Here is a 16,741-nt window from a genome sequence, read left to right on the forward strand (position 1 = left end):
ATTATCTAACATGCTTGTCATCTTGATTTTCTTGCCGTCATTTGTTTGGCCAGATGTAATAAGTCCTATGAGGTTGATGTCTTTACTTCTATTTTTTACTAGACATAGGCTGGTAAACAAACACATATTACACTGCATTGGAATGTTGAGTGCAAAGAGAACATACAGCACATACTGCTGTATGAAGTGAGTTTGGAAGTACATTGAACACCCTGCCAGGAGCTGCTCTCACTGACAGGTACAGGCCTAATGATATAAAGCCAACTGTTGTGTAAGAACAGTGTCTGGAGGGCAAAATACTGAAATTCCTCTGCTCAGAACACCCTCGGTTCTGTGGAAACAACACACTCTTTGTGTCTAATTCAGCTGCCATGGAGCGTCATTTGAATATTTGCAGTCAGTGGGGTAACCACAACAACACTGCAACATGGAACAGGTGTGTGTGCGCGCGTGCGTTCGCGCTCGCGTTTGTGCGTGAATGCGCGTGCCTGTATGCCGAAATTAAACAAATACCAGGTCAGATACGATAAGATGTATCACGCAGTGGGTTACATGTGCAGTAGTTACATCGCTGCTTTTGGAAAAGCTGCCTAACGCTGAACGACGATTCAAATACCACCCCCATCCTTTACATACACACATACCACGCGCGTGCACCACGTACACATAGGCGAATGTGCTCTATTTAAAAAAAAATAAAAAAATAAATAAATATCTCATATGACAGGCGTGGTCAATGAGTGAAATCGTTATAGGCCAGTTAGTTTTTTTGTCATTATAGGCTAATTAGCGGGAGGGAATGTGACAGGTCTACCTTATGGAGGTCGATGCGTATCCTCTCCTCTCCTTTATGCGGACTCTCTGGCCACAGGTGATAGCTCGAGCCGTAGTTGGGGCTGTCTTTGCTGCTGTTGCTGCCAGTCGCAGACGAGTTCCCCGCGTACGCCTGTTGTGTTGCCGGGGGGGTTACGCGGGAGTCGCGGCTGTGTGGCTGCGCCTGGTCGCCTTGCGCGGTGATCCTCCCAGACTTATTGCGCTCTTGTTCACAGTGCTGCGGACGCTGGGGACAGAGCCCCAGTGCGCCTTGCTGCTGCTGCTGCTGCTGCTGCTGCTGCCGCGGCTGCTGCTGCTGCTGCTGCTCTTGCTGTTGCAGCAGTGGAGCCTGCTGAGTCCTACATAGCTCTCCTGAGCCGCTGGCGCAGTAGTTGATAGGCAAGCTGCTCCCCACCAGTAGCTGTTGCTGCGCTCGTAATTGTGGGATATGTTGCTGCTGCAGGTCCTGAGTCTGAGACTCAAATGCTCTCCTGTTAGCCTCGGTTGACTCACATACATTTAAAGAGCGCCCTTTCTGCGAGTTTGCACGGGTTCCTTCAGGGGAGGGGTCCCTCTGTTGGAGTCTTAAATGACTGTGCTGTTGATGCTGCTGCTGCTGCAACAGCTGCCTTTGGTCTCGGTGCCCTCCTGCTCCTCCTCCTCCCCTGCAGCGTTCCACGATGCTTGCCTGTTGGTAATTATTGGCACTCCTTCGGAGCCGATCCCCCCTCTTAGATCCCTGGGAAAATAGCAGAGAGGAGGAGGACGACGTTGGTGGCGGTGGTATAGGCGGCGGAAAAGGTGGGGAGGGCTGCGGTGGGAGAGGATCGGCAGGATGGTGATGGTTTTGAGAAAGGCTCGCCTCCTGCTCGGAAAAACTGCAGTGGCAGCTCGGAAAAACAGGCTGGTTCTCCGACTGCAGCGGCGGCTGCTGCTGCTGCTGCTGAGAGCCGGCCGGGGCCCAGGGATCCTGCTGCAGGTGCGCCGGCTGCCCGACGCTGGGTTCAGTGCCTCGGTGTGAAGGTTGCTGGGCGGTGTCGTAGCTCGCCAGAGGTAAAGGGTCGCCGCTGTGAACAGGTCTCCGGTAGGGCTGGCTCAGACAGGGAAGCTCCTGGAGGCTCTGGCGGTGCGCGGCGGTGCTCGAAGTGCGGTCTCGGTGGTGAGAAGAGGGCGGGGGCGGCAGGCTGAAAACAGGAGCGACTGGGTCTGGGCTCTGCTTGCTGCTCGCTTGCTTTTCGTCGGGGGGTTGGTGCTGTTGGACAGCTCCCGCGTACCGATGCCGCATCCCCTTGATCGCCTCGTCTCGCTGTGGTTGCTCCTTTGCCGTGCAGAGCTCCGACACCCGTTCATTGCGATCAGTCCCAGCAGAATAGAACCGACTTGTATCATTGGTAGGTTTGACCAAGACCTGCCTTAAAACGTCACTGTACAGCCAAAACACCGCCTTCGCCTCAATACCGGTCCATTGCCTGCTATGCGCACAGGTTGCAGCGGATCGATCACTCCTTAAGGCTGTTGGGATATTACAAGAATAGGATTATTGAGACGTAGAAAGGTGTTTAAATACATCTTACACGGTTGATCATCTTAATCCACTATGGACCCCATAGATCGACTTTTTAAACCACCCTACATAAAAATAAATCACTTCTACGTCACCCAAACAGATCCACAGGCCTGTCAAACATAATGCTATGCCCAGATATATCCTAAACGTCACTTTCATTTATGATCAACTAAGTGATTTCCCTTCCTCATGGTTTGATGTCCACAAAGTAGCCTACCGGTATTGGCTAAAATCATTAGAGGGACAGTAAACACAGTCTTAATCCATTTCCAAAACACATTTCCACTTGTTGGCCCACAGAAAAGCATCACACAAACGGGGCTGTGATGATTACCTCATGCCATACAGCCTGAGCCTTGCAGTCTTGTATTTAATAATTTAGCAGAATATGCCTGGTTTTGAATTACCAGGCAGAAATATTAAGAATGGGGGATGCATGCAGAGCCTGCAGTCGGCTCGCGGCCTGGTGTGTGTGTGTGTGTGTGTGTGTGTGTGTGTGTGTGTGTGTTGCATGCTCTCAGTACAACATGGTAAAGGCTTCAGTGTCACAGCGGAGAAGAAAGCGGCTAGATGGAGACAGAGAGAGCCTGGGCGCAGACGGCGCTGTTCGTGGTGCTGAAGGAGGAAGGATGCACACCACTAAAATAGCCTGTGTCGTGGTGTCAAGTAGCCAGAGGAACTGTCCATCACATGTCGGTCAGAAATGTCTGGCAGCTGTGAGGGTGAGCAAACTGATCATATAGAACTTGGATTAAAGGATCCATTATGTGTTTTTAAGTCTGTCTTATTGTTTTACCATAGTAAAACATTTGATGCATTTGATTTACCACAGTAACACAATGGCAAAATGTCCATATATCAATTGAAACATTTATTGGTGGCTGCTAACATTCCTCATATCCATACTGGCCATGTAAGTGGACACTTGCATGCGGGACGAAATCCACAACCCACCTTCTGTTTCCTTGTTGAGCTGTAGTGAAGGGATAGTAACCGTAGCTAAAGCAGTTTCTAAAAGACTGTACCTTAAGAAAATACACCCTTGACTTAGAAAACTCAAAAGAGTTGAAGCTGCTCAAATTCTGTTGCTTCACCTGAATCACCAGGTGATGGCCTCTCAGGTGATGGCCTCTCAGGTGATGGCCTCTCAGGTGATGGCCTCTCAGGTGATGGCCTGGTGCTTTTCTAAGTTAGTTAGTGACCTTTACATCCATAGAACCCTTAAAAACCCAGAGTTACAGACTCAGCTGATGTACTGAGGGGGACTTTGATCAATAGTGCTGAGCTTGGGCCATTCAACGTCTAAGGATTAGAAGTCTTGGGTGCGCAATAGGGAGTTAAAAAAAATAAAAAAAGGAATCAGAAATATACAAGCATTTTGTCACTCTACCTAGAAAAAGATCCAGGTGAGGTGTGGGTGCTTTCTGCTCCTTTGGTCCTACCCTGTGGAATGATGCCTGATGATCTATCATAACTATGTTTATATTCAAAAGCAAAACCTTTTTTCAGGTTTATGACTGGAAAACAAGGACTGTGGATTCTGTCCCCCATCTCTTACAGAGGAGTGTAAGTAAGAGGTCACTTTACAGCTAGTATGAAGAGGAATGATTACAACCTGTAACGCTTATAATGTACACATAGGCATTTGGGTATTGTGTATAAGAACAGACTTTCACATCATGGTTTCTTTCATGTTTCATAGAAATAGTTTAGTATTGGAAAACATGAGCATGAACCAAACAAACACACCATTTTAGTGGGGGGGGGGGAGAGAGCGAGCGAGAGAGCGAGAGCGCGAGAGAGAGAGAGAGAGCGAGAGAGAGAGATTGAGATTGAGCCAAAGAGACAGAAGGGGATAGCGTTGGAGAGGGAGCCAACTTTTACATCATACATTAGCCATTCTCAATAAGTAATAATCCTTTCCTTAAAGCTGGTTCAGCCATTTGGAGTTTTGATGGGTCTAAAGACTGCAGCGGTGGCACACTTTACCTAACCGCTGGAAGAAAGCTGAGGTACACTCTGTTTTATAGCTACGTGAAGTACTGCAGGGATTTGGAGAGGAGCTCTGGCCAGGGCTGCATCAGAAACCTGATCATTTTCATTAAGTAATTGGTCGCTGTGACCTGTGTGAGTTCGTTGGCAAGATGCTGTTTCATTTGCTAGTTTGGGAAGCAATGTTACTGATTCCACATGAATAATTAAATCAAACTTTACAACTCCTGGACACACACAAACACTCATTCACCAACCGGCTATGAACGCCAAAGGCCACATTTTCTTTACGACTCGCTCCACACACACACACACACACACACACACGCGCACGAGCACACACACACACTTCACTCAAACGGCCTCTTTCTAGCAAAACTTGCCACCAGAATTTAGTGCCTTTTGGATTTGTACCATCATGCGGCCGTCAAGATCTGTGACACTAAAATGGTAGAGGAGGGAACATGGAGGAGGCCAATGGCTGCAGCACGTAACATAGGAAGTAGATAAGAAGCCTGTAATTACACAGAAAGAGAAAACCAACCAGGGCGAAGCTGAGAGATGTGTAAGAGAGAGAGAGAGAGAGAAACCGGACCGAGTGGGAGAGATATCTAAAAAGAGCAGGTGCGCCAACACAGAATAGATCAAAAGAGTTCAATTGAAAAGAAGAGGAAGATAGAAATTATATTATATTAATATATATATTAATATATATATAAAAAAAGTATATTGTGTCCACCAGGTTTTAATGAATATTCATCTGAGCAGTTTTCCCTTTACTTTCACAGAACACATGGCTTTTTTGGGGTTCGAACTAGAGTCCATCTGCTTAGTGGACTGTCTCTCTAACTTCCAGACCACCTTGACGCCATTAGGACATAAGTTTGTGCTCCTCTAATAAGTAACTGCAGTCCATGATTGTTTGCTCTCATTATAGTCATCACAGTCCTATAAGTAAGCCCATGTCCTGTTGAAGTAACACAGGGGACTGTCCCTGCGTCCGCAAAGGCTGACCGAGAGTCGCTGTGTTGTTGTTTTTTAAGTTTGTAAGTAGTAGTAAGTCCTGTTCAAGGTTTCCAAATTTCAGGATACATGGTGTCAAATATGTTGTGCAACAGAAAAACATATGACCCTGTCCTTTGGCTTATTTACATCTTAAAATGGTTATATATATATATATATATATATATATATATATATATATATATATATATATATATAGCTTTGAGCGTACAATTTAGTGAGAAAGAGTGTGACTTCTTCTGCCTTCTACAACTACAAGTTCATATGTACTGCTCAATTTATGCAGCAGTGGAAGCGGCTGTTCTAAAGACAGAGGCGTACGATAGAAAGCGAGACAAAGAAGCCAGAAAGAAAAGGTGTGGGGAGGAATTTGCTAAAAAATAAAAAGACAGCAGAGGTTTTAAAAAAACACTTCCTCTTGGCCCCGAGTTTGTCATGCATGATAGCTGAGTATAGGGCAGCCATCTTGAATTAGTCTGTCAATTCACTGCATGTCATGGCTATGGCTGTCATCTTACTCAACTATGACTGACTCATATGACTATGACAGTGCCACGAGTTTGGTGCTGCCGGAGCGACAGCGGGCCTTGATACAGTGTTATGGCCAGTGAATAATGTGACATATTCAGCTGGACGGATGCGGCTGGCCTGCGTAAACGCCGATGTGCTTCACACATGATCAACAACCTGGGATCGTAGAGATAAGAGATGAGTCGTGACTCAACCCGGGCTGCGGCACCATCGAAGACTCGAGGCAGCGAGTGTGAGATGATACCGAGGGCATGCTTGAGACAGAGCGTCTGAGAGATACACGCTGCCAGCTGCGGCAGGGCTCTGCGCCCAACGGTGGAATTTATCTCTGACAGCTAAGATCATTAGTTAGATTTGCCTTTGACTAGGCAGCTTTGCCATCATTCAGGAAGAGGCAGGTACAGGGAGAGTCTAAATATCAGCTGACATGTTAGCATCCCAAAGTCCCATAAATGGGTGGAATGGCCTGAGCAAGGCAGACAACTGTGATGAAGTGTTTTCTATTATCGCCACGAGCAAAGCCAAGGTGCAGGGAATAATAAAGTGGCCTGTGCAGGCAGATGCTGTAATGCAGAGCCATGCCAGGTAACATCCGAGATGAGATCCCATTGAAGGAATAAGGGGACACTCAAGAAGCATCCTGGGTAATCCTGATGCACAGCCAAAAGCTTGAAGGAGCGAAGGGTGAGTGTTGTCATCCATCGGTAGAGCATGAACATGAGGGCAATTAGTCACCTTATGCTGCTTCCACTGCATGGTATGGCACGACTCGCTCTCTTGTGGTTTTCCATTAGCAAAAGTTGTGGATAGTACCTGGTACAGTACTGATACGAGGTGGAGTTAAAACACTTCAGACCACAGACCACAGACTGGTCATCTTCACAAGCACAACACAAACCCGCCCATTTTTAAACAGCCGCGCTAACGTCAATTGCAACCCCAATTTTTGTATTCACTTGACCCAGATTTCCAAACATGTGAGTAGAGGTGGGAGATATAATGAAAATCAATAGTACGATATTTTTCACCAAATACATCGATATCGCGACAATATTGTAGGGTTGACAATTGGTGCTATCACAAAAATATTTACGCAATGAGATTTTTGATAAATAGTTATCAGTAATGTAGATAGAATGACTAAGTGGTTGAAGGCAAATTATAGAACAGTTACAACAGTCTGGGAAGTTCAGAAAATGACTTCACTTTACCGTAATGCAGCCTTTAAAACCAAGAAAAGACTTAAGACAATGTCTAGCCTCATATATCGACATATCAAAAGTGCAGACATTCCTCGGTTTGGTCGCCGATGAGAGGAAAAGGATTCAGAGTGTTGCGTTTAACATGATGTCACGGCAGTTTTACACGGCGTCAGAATTAGGGCTGCACAATTAATCGCAATTGTATCGAAATCGCAATATGCAGGGCTCGACATTTAGGCTGGTCCGCGACAAGTGGATTTTTTTGTAGGGCTAGTGGAAGAGAAATGTTCTTGCCCCACTGGACAAGTTAAAACTCAAACAAAATAAAATGCCATGTTACTTCACGTTATGTGCCACTCATTACATCTATGTTACCGATTTGAAACAAATACATTTTTTTCCCCCCACAATCCGGGGCAGCGGACCGCTAACGTTAAACCCAGCGGCAGTGGGATAGCGGACCGCTAACGTTAGACCCAGCGGCAGTGGGATAGCGGACCGCTAACGTTAGACCCAGCGGCAGTGGGATAGCGGACCGCTAACGTTAGACCCAGCGGCAGTGGGATAGCAGACCGCTAACGTTAGACCCAGCGGCAGTGGGATAGCGGACCGCTAACGTTAGACCCAGCGGCAGTGGGATAGCGGACCGCTAACGTTAGACCCAGGCCGCTGTTGAGCTCATTCTCTGTAAGCGATGCAGCATGAAAGCACGGCGAGCCAGCCGGTGTTAGTTGGCTAACATTAGCTTGCTAAGTTAACTCCGCCTTAACGTTCCCTCCTCGCCACATCGTTCACAGAAAACGAGCCGAATACAGTTGTCACTCGTGGTGATAGCAATGTGCGTTGTGTGGATGAAGCTTGAAGTTATTGGACTCATTTGGCGACCGGCTCTCTGCCTCGTAGCGTTACTACTCCACTGCTCGTTTGTCCGTCAGTTATTGTAAAACCTCAGCTCCGCGATTAAATATCAGGTAATACTCAACTGTAAAGTAGCTACACCTTTTAAATTCCCTTGGTAAATCAGCCTCTGTCGGGTAGAAAGTGAAATTGTAGAAAAAAACAATTTTTAAAAGTTAACACCAACATTTAGTGGCAAAATCCACTGGTATGTCTACAAAATTATTTTAGATATAGCCTAGTATAAGTTCAAGTCACCACGAACTCTGGTCAATATATTGACTCAGTATCTCAGAATATAAACTAAGAATCTCAAAGTAATGAAAAACTTTCAAATATTGACTTAGAATCTCAATATATTGACTTATCTCAAAATATTGATTTAGTATCTCAATATATTGACTCAGTAACTCAGAATATTGTCTAAGAATCTCAAAGCAATGAGAACATTTAAAATATTGACTTACAATCTCAATATATCGACTTAGTATCTCAATATATTGACTTAATATCTCAAAAACATTGACTTAGTATCAATATATTGACTTAGTAACTTAGAATATTGACTAGGAATCTGAAAGTAATGAGAAACTTTAAAATATTGACTTCTCAATATATTAACTACACCAGTGTGCAAAGCATTACTATTATGGAGTCTGGAGATCCTTTTTTCTTGTTGAAGGGGAAATCTATTCTTGGGACACGTGTGTTTCTACTGTTTCAACTGAATTTTATTAATGTTGATAGTGTTTGGATGCTTTCAACGGTTTGTTCGAATTCTGCAATAACAAAACACATTTTCTTTTTCTTTTTTTTTATAAAATGATAAATCTTTACCCGGACAAGTGACTTTTGTGCATGGACAAGTGAAACGTAAATGTACTTGTCCAAAGGACAAGTGCCTCAAATAGTTAATGTCAAGCCCTGGCAATATGGACTAGTGCAATATCCAAATCGAAGGGGGGCCCAATATTTGTTAAAGGCAAAATATGTGTCAACCATTCTGAATGAAGTATTGTGGTGCTGCAGAGACGTCACGGACCCGGACTACAAATCCTAGCCTACAGACTACAGAAAACATCTCTGTCTGGTACAGAGCCTCGCAAAAATCACACTATAATCATTTTAATTTCTTTCAATGTTAATAATTATCAATGAAAATGAGAATAATGATACAAAAACGATCATTCCCTCCAATATCGTGAATCGTATCGCAATCTCAGTCAAAATAAATCGCAATTAATTTCAATATTTTCCTCATATCGTGCAGCCCTAGTCACGATGGGGATCAGCAGGGAATCGCGCCTACAGTGAGGGGAACTATACTAGTATAGGTGGAAAGCAAAAAGAGAAAAGTACTGGTACCAAAAAAGGGAGTCGAGCAGAGCTGTACCATACAGTGGAAACACGGCATTAGTCCACACAATGCGACCCCACCATAAAAAAAAAAAAAACACACCAACACCAACCACCTTGTTATGGTCGTTTCCTCTTCGGCCCACTAAAGAAAAGGCTATCACAACACAGTTCTATTCCTTTTTCTGCAATATTAGATTTGCTCTGGTTTTTAATTAAGAGATTATGAATGACATTACGAGGAAAATCGTATTGTCAGTGGCAATTATTTCAACAAGGATGACAAATATTTAGCAAGAAGACAACTGCTAAAATCTTCAAATACACAGTTAAAAAGACAGTTAGAGATGGATTTAAAACTTCTTTAAAGATTGGGGTTTTATTTGATAGCTCCCACTTTCATTTAACTTGTTTATCTCTATGTGAGACGTTATCTCACTAGCTTTAAAACGTTATACGTCATACTCTTTTTCTAACTCCAATCTAGGTCTGGCTGGTGTTCAAGCAGCGATGACAGAGATGTCTCCGGATTTCGTCTGCAGCTGGTTGTACATGGCACCTTCTTTGCTAAAACAACAACAACAACAACAAACGCCTGCCTCGTTTTCTCCGACGTGGCCCTAGCAGAAGCATTGGACCATCAACCTCTGTTCACAGAGCACAATGATGTCACTGCATTAAATGGAGCAGTTGATGATGAGGAAGTGAAGAGGACAAAGAGAAACAAACAGGGCAAGGTCCATTTATAATGCCGTCTGATGTGTGTGAGGTAAAGGTGGTTACGGCATTATGCCTACGTGTGTGTGTGTGTGTGTGTGTGTGTGTGTGTGTGTGTGTGTGTGTGTGCGTGCGCGCAAAACGTGCTTCAGGGTGTGCGTTTGTGCAACAACGTGCATGTGTTCAAATGTGCATACCAGTGTGGGCAGATGGTTACCGGCGCTTGACAAGAGAGCCTCAGTTTGCCCAGGTTGTAAAATACGGCGATGAGAGATAAAGAGAGGAGAAAGCTCATCACTAATGCAAAGGTTCAAAGACTCGGCCCTTGTCTCATCATCAGAGCCGCATCAAAAACAAAAGGAGATGACCAAGTGACACCCCCCCCCCCATATTCACCACCAGCAGGCAGAGGTGGACTGTACACACTCTTCTATGAAAAGCCTTAAGAAACATCTCTTAGAAACCGTTTCAAGAAGACCACACACTTAAATAAGATCCCCTTACACCATCTGCACAAGGACAAAAAAGTTTAAATACTGTACGGTATTAAATACTGTACGGGCAACTGTGCATCCAACTAATCTAATGCAGGGGATATCCCTTTGTAATCCACAACGCACACCAGTAACACAGAAATGGTTCATTCCTGCTTCCTCAAGGCGTAGCTTTGTCAGAAAAAAAAAAGAAGTCTTAAACTAGTGCTGTTAGGCGTAAAAATGCAAATGATAAAGCTTATTAGCTACAGATATTAGAGTCTGCAAATGCAATTTCATCATGCATCTTTTCACACCCCTCTTTTTTAACTAATACTGCTGGAAAAGAGAATGAAAGGAAATGACATACCTTTTATCTGATGGAGGTTGCACATGCAGGCTTTCTCCTTGCAGAAGACACATCGACGATGATTATAAATGACAGCAAGAAAATCAATAGTCTACTAAGAATAGGGGCTCTCCCATTTATTGCAGTGTCCTGTCGCTTGTGGAATGGAATGGAATGGAATACACGCTCTAAATGCATGCAAGCACATGCTCAGTTTATTGTCTGCTTCCTCTTCTCTAGTCGCGTGTTTTCTCCCCATCTCCTCCACCTGTTTGTGCTCTGATAACAAACCCAGCTATGTAAAGTCCCTTTTATTTTGTATTATTTTAGTTGGCAGTGAAATCTCATTCCCCCCTCTGTGTCACTTGTCAATTATAGAAGGGGCATTTAATGGGATTTACAGGAGATCGATAACATTTTTTATCAATTCAGGACGATAAAATAAAATCTGACACGGTGTTGGTCTCCCGGACAAAACAAACAAAAAACTGCTGATGGGAGCTGTGACAAATGAAGAAAAGCACTGGAGTTTTTTTTTTTTTAATGACCTTGTGTGTGTGTGCGCTCTGACGCCCCCCCCTCCTCCCTTTGAATTGATACGGGGATTCCTGATGCTATTTTTAGCCTATTGGTCGTGGAGAGCCGTGCGTGGGTGGAGGAGAGAAAGAGAAGCAGGAGGAGGAGGAAGAGGAGCAGCAAAGAGAGAGAGAGGGGGGGGGGGTAGAATGGAGGAAGAGGAGAAGAGGAGACAAGAAAAAAGGAGGGGGGGATTGGTATGGGGGGTTCCCATGCAGACTGCAGCAGCATCAACACAAAGCTCCCCGCTGTGAAGGCTTTGAATCGTGACCAGACAGCCAGGAAAAACAGAAAAGGGAGCGCCGTGTCAGTTCCTCCACGCAGGACGGTACTGCTTTCTTTGATTTAGCATGATTTGTTTTACACCACTCTTAAATTACACAGCTCTTTAAAAAGATGGTGGGGGGGGCAATCATGCAGAATTATGGAGTAAAATTATATCGTGGAAAACGAGAGGGATATGAGGATGCTGATCAAGGAGAGTGCTCGGTAATAAACCTACAGTAATAAACCCGTAATGGCATTTAGCTTTATAATATATGGTATTTGCACGGATATTACTACTAATGCTGGCCTATATGTCATAGCTATTTATAATTTCAATGTCTTATTTTTAAGACCTTTTATGTCCACAACCGTTTACTGAGAGAACCCTTAGGCTATATATTTATTTGTTATAGGTCTGTGGAAATTAAACAGCCACACCTGATTGTGTTATCCTCCATATGTCTTATACTAACAACAGATAATGCTTGTTTTTAACATTGTAAAAACTAGTCAAGATCTATTTCAGCTTTAAGGTCTATTTTTCTCATCCTATAATAGCTGAACAGTGATCCGGTCTAACCAATGCCCACCATAAACAGCCTGAACACTTACATTTCTCTACAACATGCACCCGATTCAAATGAAGTCATATAATTAGCCACAGACACTAAAATCAGGAGGACAGCAGAGGGGCGCTTGGCATATGGGGAGAGGTTTTATTATTTATCACCAGCGGTCTATTTTTAGCTCACGCTGCCATGTTGGCGTCGAGGGTTTCCGGGCACATTGATGGCAGGTTTCCCCGTCACCAACAGGTCACGCGGCGGGGACATACCATATCACAGAAAGAAAAGAAAAGAAGAAAAAAAAAATAAAAAAAATAAAAAAAAATAGCAGGCATCAGAGAGAACTCCTCCAGCTGGTGGCATTATTCACTCACGCACTTAATCAGAGGCGTATAATTACTGAGAGAAACACGAGCAGCCAAACTGCCGCAGAGGGGAGTGTATATGTATATAGTGGTCCATGTGATGACAAAAACCAAAATTAAAAAAAGCAGATTGTTCCGAAACCTAAAAGCTGTTTCACGTTCAAAGCCGCCAGACAAACAGCACACCTCTGACCGCACTTAATTAGAACAGGATATTACTGCGCCGAACAAAAACATAGCCACTCACGCAATAGGCTATTTAAATGTTTACAGCAACCTCATTTTTTAGATGTTGTTGAATTACTAATTAATAAACTTGAACACCTGCAGGCAGGTTTTCTTCTCCGTGCTTGCTGTCTGGCATATTAACTTGATTTTTAAGTATAAATTCATACAATTTTTTTAAAAAAAAACTTAAAAAAAAAAAAAAAAAACAGGGTTGTCTGATTGAGTGGGAAACATGGGAGGGAGGGGGGGAAGGAGGGAGACAAAGTGCATTAGAAATGATTGGAGGGGGAGTGATAGAAAGAGTGTATAGTGGATGGGGGTGCATTCAGATGTTCTGGATGATAATGCTGCCTCGTGTCCTAATGAAAAAAACCCAGATGCTATCTGGCTGCTGGAAAATTCTCTCTCTCTCTCTCTCTCTCTCTCTCCTCCCCCCTTGGGGGATGTGAAAGCCACTTTCCCTCCTCTTGAAGGGCCCTAACTGGCTAAACACAGCGGGGAATTAGCTTTAGCTTCTCTTTACTGCCAGTGTCCTCGAGGTGTGGAGAGGCAGCATGGTCTGTCCCTGCTGCCTGTTGGTCTGTGTGCCCTCCATCTACTCTGCATGGCTGTCTGGATGTCCTCCACCCTGCCCGCCCTCCCGCGTGTGTGTGTGTGCGTGCGTGTGCGTGTGTGTGTGCGTGTGCGTGTGTGTGTGTGCGCGTGCGTGCGTCAACTTGCCTGTCTGTCTTTGTGGCCAGCTGTTTGTCCAGTCTGTGTATCATTTATATTCCATGTGTATCTGTGTGTATCTTCCTGGACAGCCTCCCTCGCTCTCTTGGCCTGTCTGTATGTTGACGCTGGGTGCCTCTCTCTGTTTGACTTCCTCCATTTTGCTGGCCGATTCTCGCTGCATTCCGGGCCGCCGGTCTGCTTCACTGCCCTGTTCTGCGTCAGAAAAATAAAAAAAGTGTAGAGAAAAACAGCTCAGCCCCACTCAAACGCAATGCTACTTTGTTACTCACAATGCAACATTTTTACTATAAGTTAGGGCTGCACAATTAATCAAATTTCAATTGAGATCACCATTATGGCTTCCCGCAATTGAATGAACTTGATCGACTGAAATATCGAGGTTTAAAATGCGTGCTCCGCTCACAGAAAACTCCACTGCATATCACATCAAGCGCTTCCTAAACTAACAGCAAGCCACCGGAGGGTGAACGAAATGTTTGGGGGACTGTGATGTCGCTGCACACACACCTTGCAGCGGAAGCCTGTGAAAAAATGTCCTGAATGTTGCAGCTGCAGTCCAGAGTATAAAAAGTAATATACAACAGAGAGCAGATGGGCAAAATGAAAATCAAATGTCTGGAGCAGAAGGTGAAGACCTAGTCCCTTTTGGATACAACTGTGTTTGTATTTTGCTTCGAGGAGATGCACTGTGAATAAGGACTAGTCTTATTTTGATGCAAAGATGTGTACATTAGCAGGAATGCATCACAACGTGGAAGGGAAAGCGGTGCTCTATTTAACATGTGTAATTGTCCCTGAAAACAACGAATACTCGTGATCTCAATATTAAATCAAAAATAATCGTGATGATCAGTTTGGCCATAACCGTGCAGCCTAGTATAACTTTACAGTTGGACTTCTCTGCATGAGTAAATCTGGGTAACTGTGGCTAATTTAAAATGGAGCTGAGGGAAACCCAGGACAATGACACAGACACAGTTCTAATTAAGGAATTAAAGTAGCTTAGGTTGAATTTGTAACAAGGTCCTTCCATCATAGAAGTTAACTCCTTACCTTGAATCAGCTGTTGCAGGATGCAGCTCTAATTCACAGCTGACGTCATCTTCATAATCTTTAAGTGTGGTGGAACAACTATCAGCAGCATTGTTTTAACCTTCAAGGGACACGGTGACATTTCAAATTTAGCTCAGTTGTATTTTTCCACCAAGCCCTTAAGAGTATTTTTAGCAGACAACCACTCTGGAGATTCACTGTCACCACAAGGAATTTGTCTCTCTCTTCCCCCCCCCACACTTCTCAATATCAAAACGTGCACGCAAGCAAAATTACGAGAAAGGTTTTCAACACAGCATGATGAAATCATTTCAGACCTGCGCACATGGGTCCATATGCGTTAAACATTTGGTTTTATTCCTTTAAAATTTAGTCATGGCGGTTCATTTTTGGGCATTAGAGGCCAAAACGTCCAACAAACACAAACCAGTTGCCAGGTGACTTCACTGTATCAGCTGTTCGTTGTTGTACTAATTAAAACTCTCCCTTTGTGTTTGATTGAAATAGCTTTTGATTTCAGTAAATATGATCTCCTAATGCTGCAAATTCAGCCAATGACCATTTTCAGTTCTTTACAACCCATGTGGAACAGTGCATTTTGAGTTTTTTTTATTTTTGAGAGAGAGAGAGAGAGAGAGAGAGAGAGAGAGAGAGAGAGAGAGAGAGAGAGAGATATACACACACATACACTCTGTTTTCATTGGGTGGTTTGTTCAATGAAATTCGACTTATACCCTAACGGTTGGTGACTTGAAAATTATAATGACTGTCATTTGCATCGACTCTTTAGGAAAATCTGTGTAAGATATCATTTGCATAATACTTTAGAACGCGGTGTATATGCAGTAGCGTGCTGGCCCTTCAGAGGGCTGCCACACACCACAGAGACAGGACTGGACTGTGAGAGATTGTTTGGTTTTTGTTAAAGCGTTGAGCAACGGGCTGTGCGCCTACCAGTAGCTGGGCGGTCGGAGGCGCACGGTTCGTGGTTGCAAAGTTGTGTTGAGAAGTGTGAGCAGTCAGAAAAAATAAAAAAAAACTGTTGGCCTGTAAATTGTCAGTCTGCTGTGTTCTGGCATTACTTTATTTGTCACGCAGTTTGCCAACCAGCCTGAAAACTTTAAAACCGTTTTTCTCTATGCTATGTGATCTAAAACACAGTTAATTTATCATAGCAAAACTCAAATAAAAACACAATTGAACATTTTACATTTTTGAACATGTGTTTTGGGCCTGATGCTGTTTGTTGGTGATGGGCAAGACAGATGTGCTTGCTACACATCCTCCATGTGTCACTAACGGCCTATTACCCCGTGGTGCTGCCTCTCTGTAAAATGTGTCATTTTATTGTTCTGATTTCTCTGTCTTCCCTGGGGAGTGGAATGTGATTTCACAGAACATTAAGTGGATGGGATCTAAGGGAATAGTGTGGGGACCGGGGATGCTGGTGGTGGAGAGCGGCGGTGATCTGGCCTAATTAAGCCCCTTTCCCCATCCCCCGCTCCTCCACCTTCAGTACTGCCACCCCAACACCCCCATGCTCTCGGATAGGTTGCTGACTTTCACCGTGGAGTGTGAAGGGCGAAGGAGTACTCCTAAAATCATAATCTGGCTGACTTTGGGAGAAAAAGGATTAGTCTAGCCGTAGCCTGAGCAGCCACGCAAAGGCACATGCTTCAGCATCCTGTGTCTGTTTAACCCTATGTATGTCATCTATAAAGACACAGAGAGAGTAAATGGACATGTTAAGGCATCAGAGCGGTGAAGGCTTATTCCTTCATGGACTTGGTGGACTGAAATTATATCAGGCGATGAAGCCACAAATCAAAAGCACTGCACTACACACTAACCTACTGTATAAGGCAATCTGCTGTCAGTTTATGCTGCTCCCCTTGTTGGCTGTACTGTTGGGGTTTACATATTTCAGAAGAAGGCGTGACCTCATGTTTTCTTAATGGCTCTGACCCAAGTATCACTGCACGGGTGAGTGACGCCAGGTGGGTCTTAACCAACCTTGTTTTCCCTCCGGCC

The 16,741-nt window shown here is 44.2% G+C and overlaps 1 protein-coding gene across 2 annotated transcripts in view; it reads right to left on the bottom strand.

The window, feature by feature from the left end:
• Positions 1–2,131, bottom strand: part of kcnn1a (potassium intermediate/small conductance calcium-activated channel, subfamily N, member 1a) — a 51,796-nt gene extending 49,665 nt beyond the window's left edge. For both annotated transcript variants that reach the window (XM_078264453.1, XM_078264452.1), the window contains exon 1: positions 815–2,131. In XM_078264453.1, coding sequence (XP_078120579.1) covers positions 815–2,098 — 1,284 coding nt within the window. In that variant the 5' untranslated portion in view covers positions 2,099–2,131. The remainder of the gene's footprint in view (positions 1–814) is intronic.
• Between the last annotated feature and the right edge of the window lie 14,610 nt (positions 2,132–16,741).

Source organism: Sander vitreus, chromosome 12 (genome assembly GCF_031162955.1).
Source record: "Sander vitreus isolate 19-12246 chromosome 12, sanVit1, whole genome shotgun sequence".
NCBI lineage: Eukaryota > Metazoa > Chordata > Actinopteri > Perciformes > Percidae > Sander > Sander vitreus.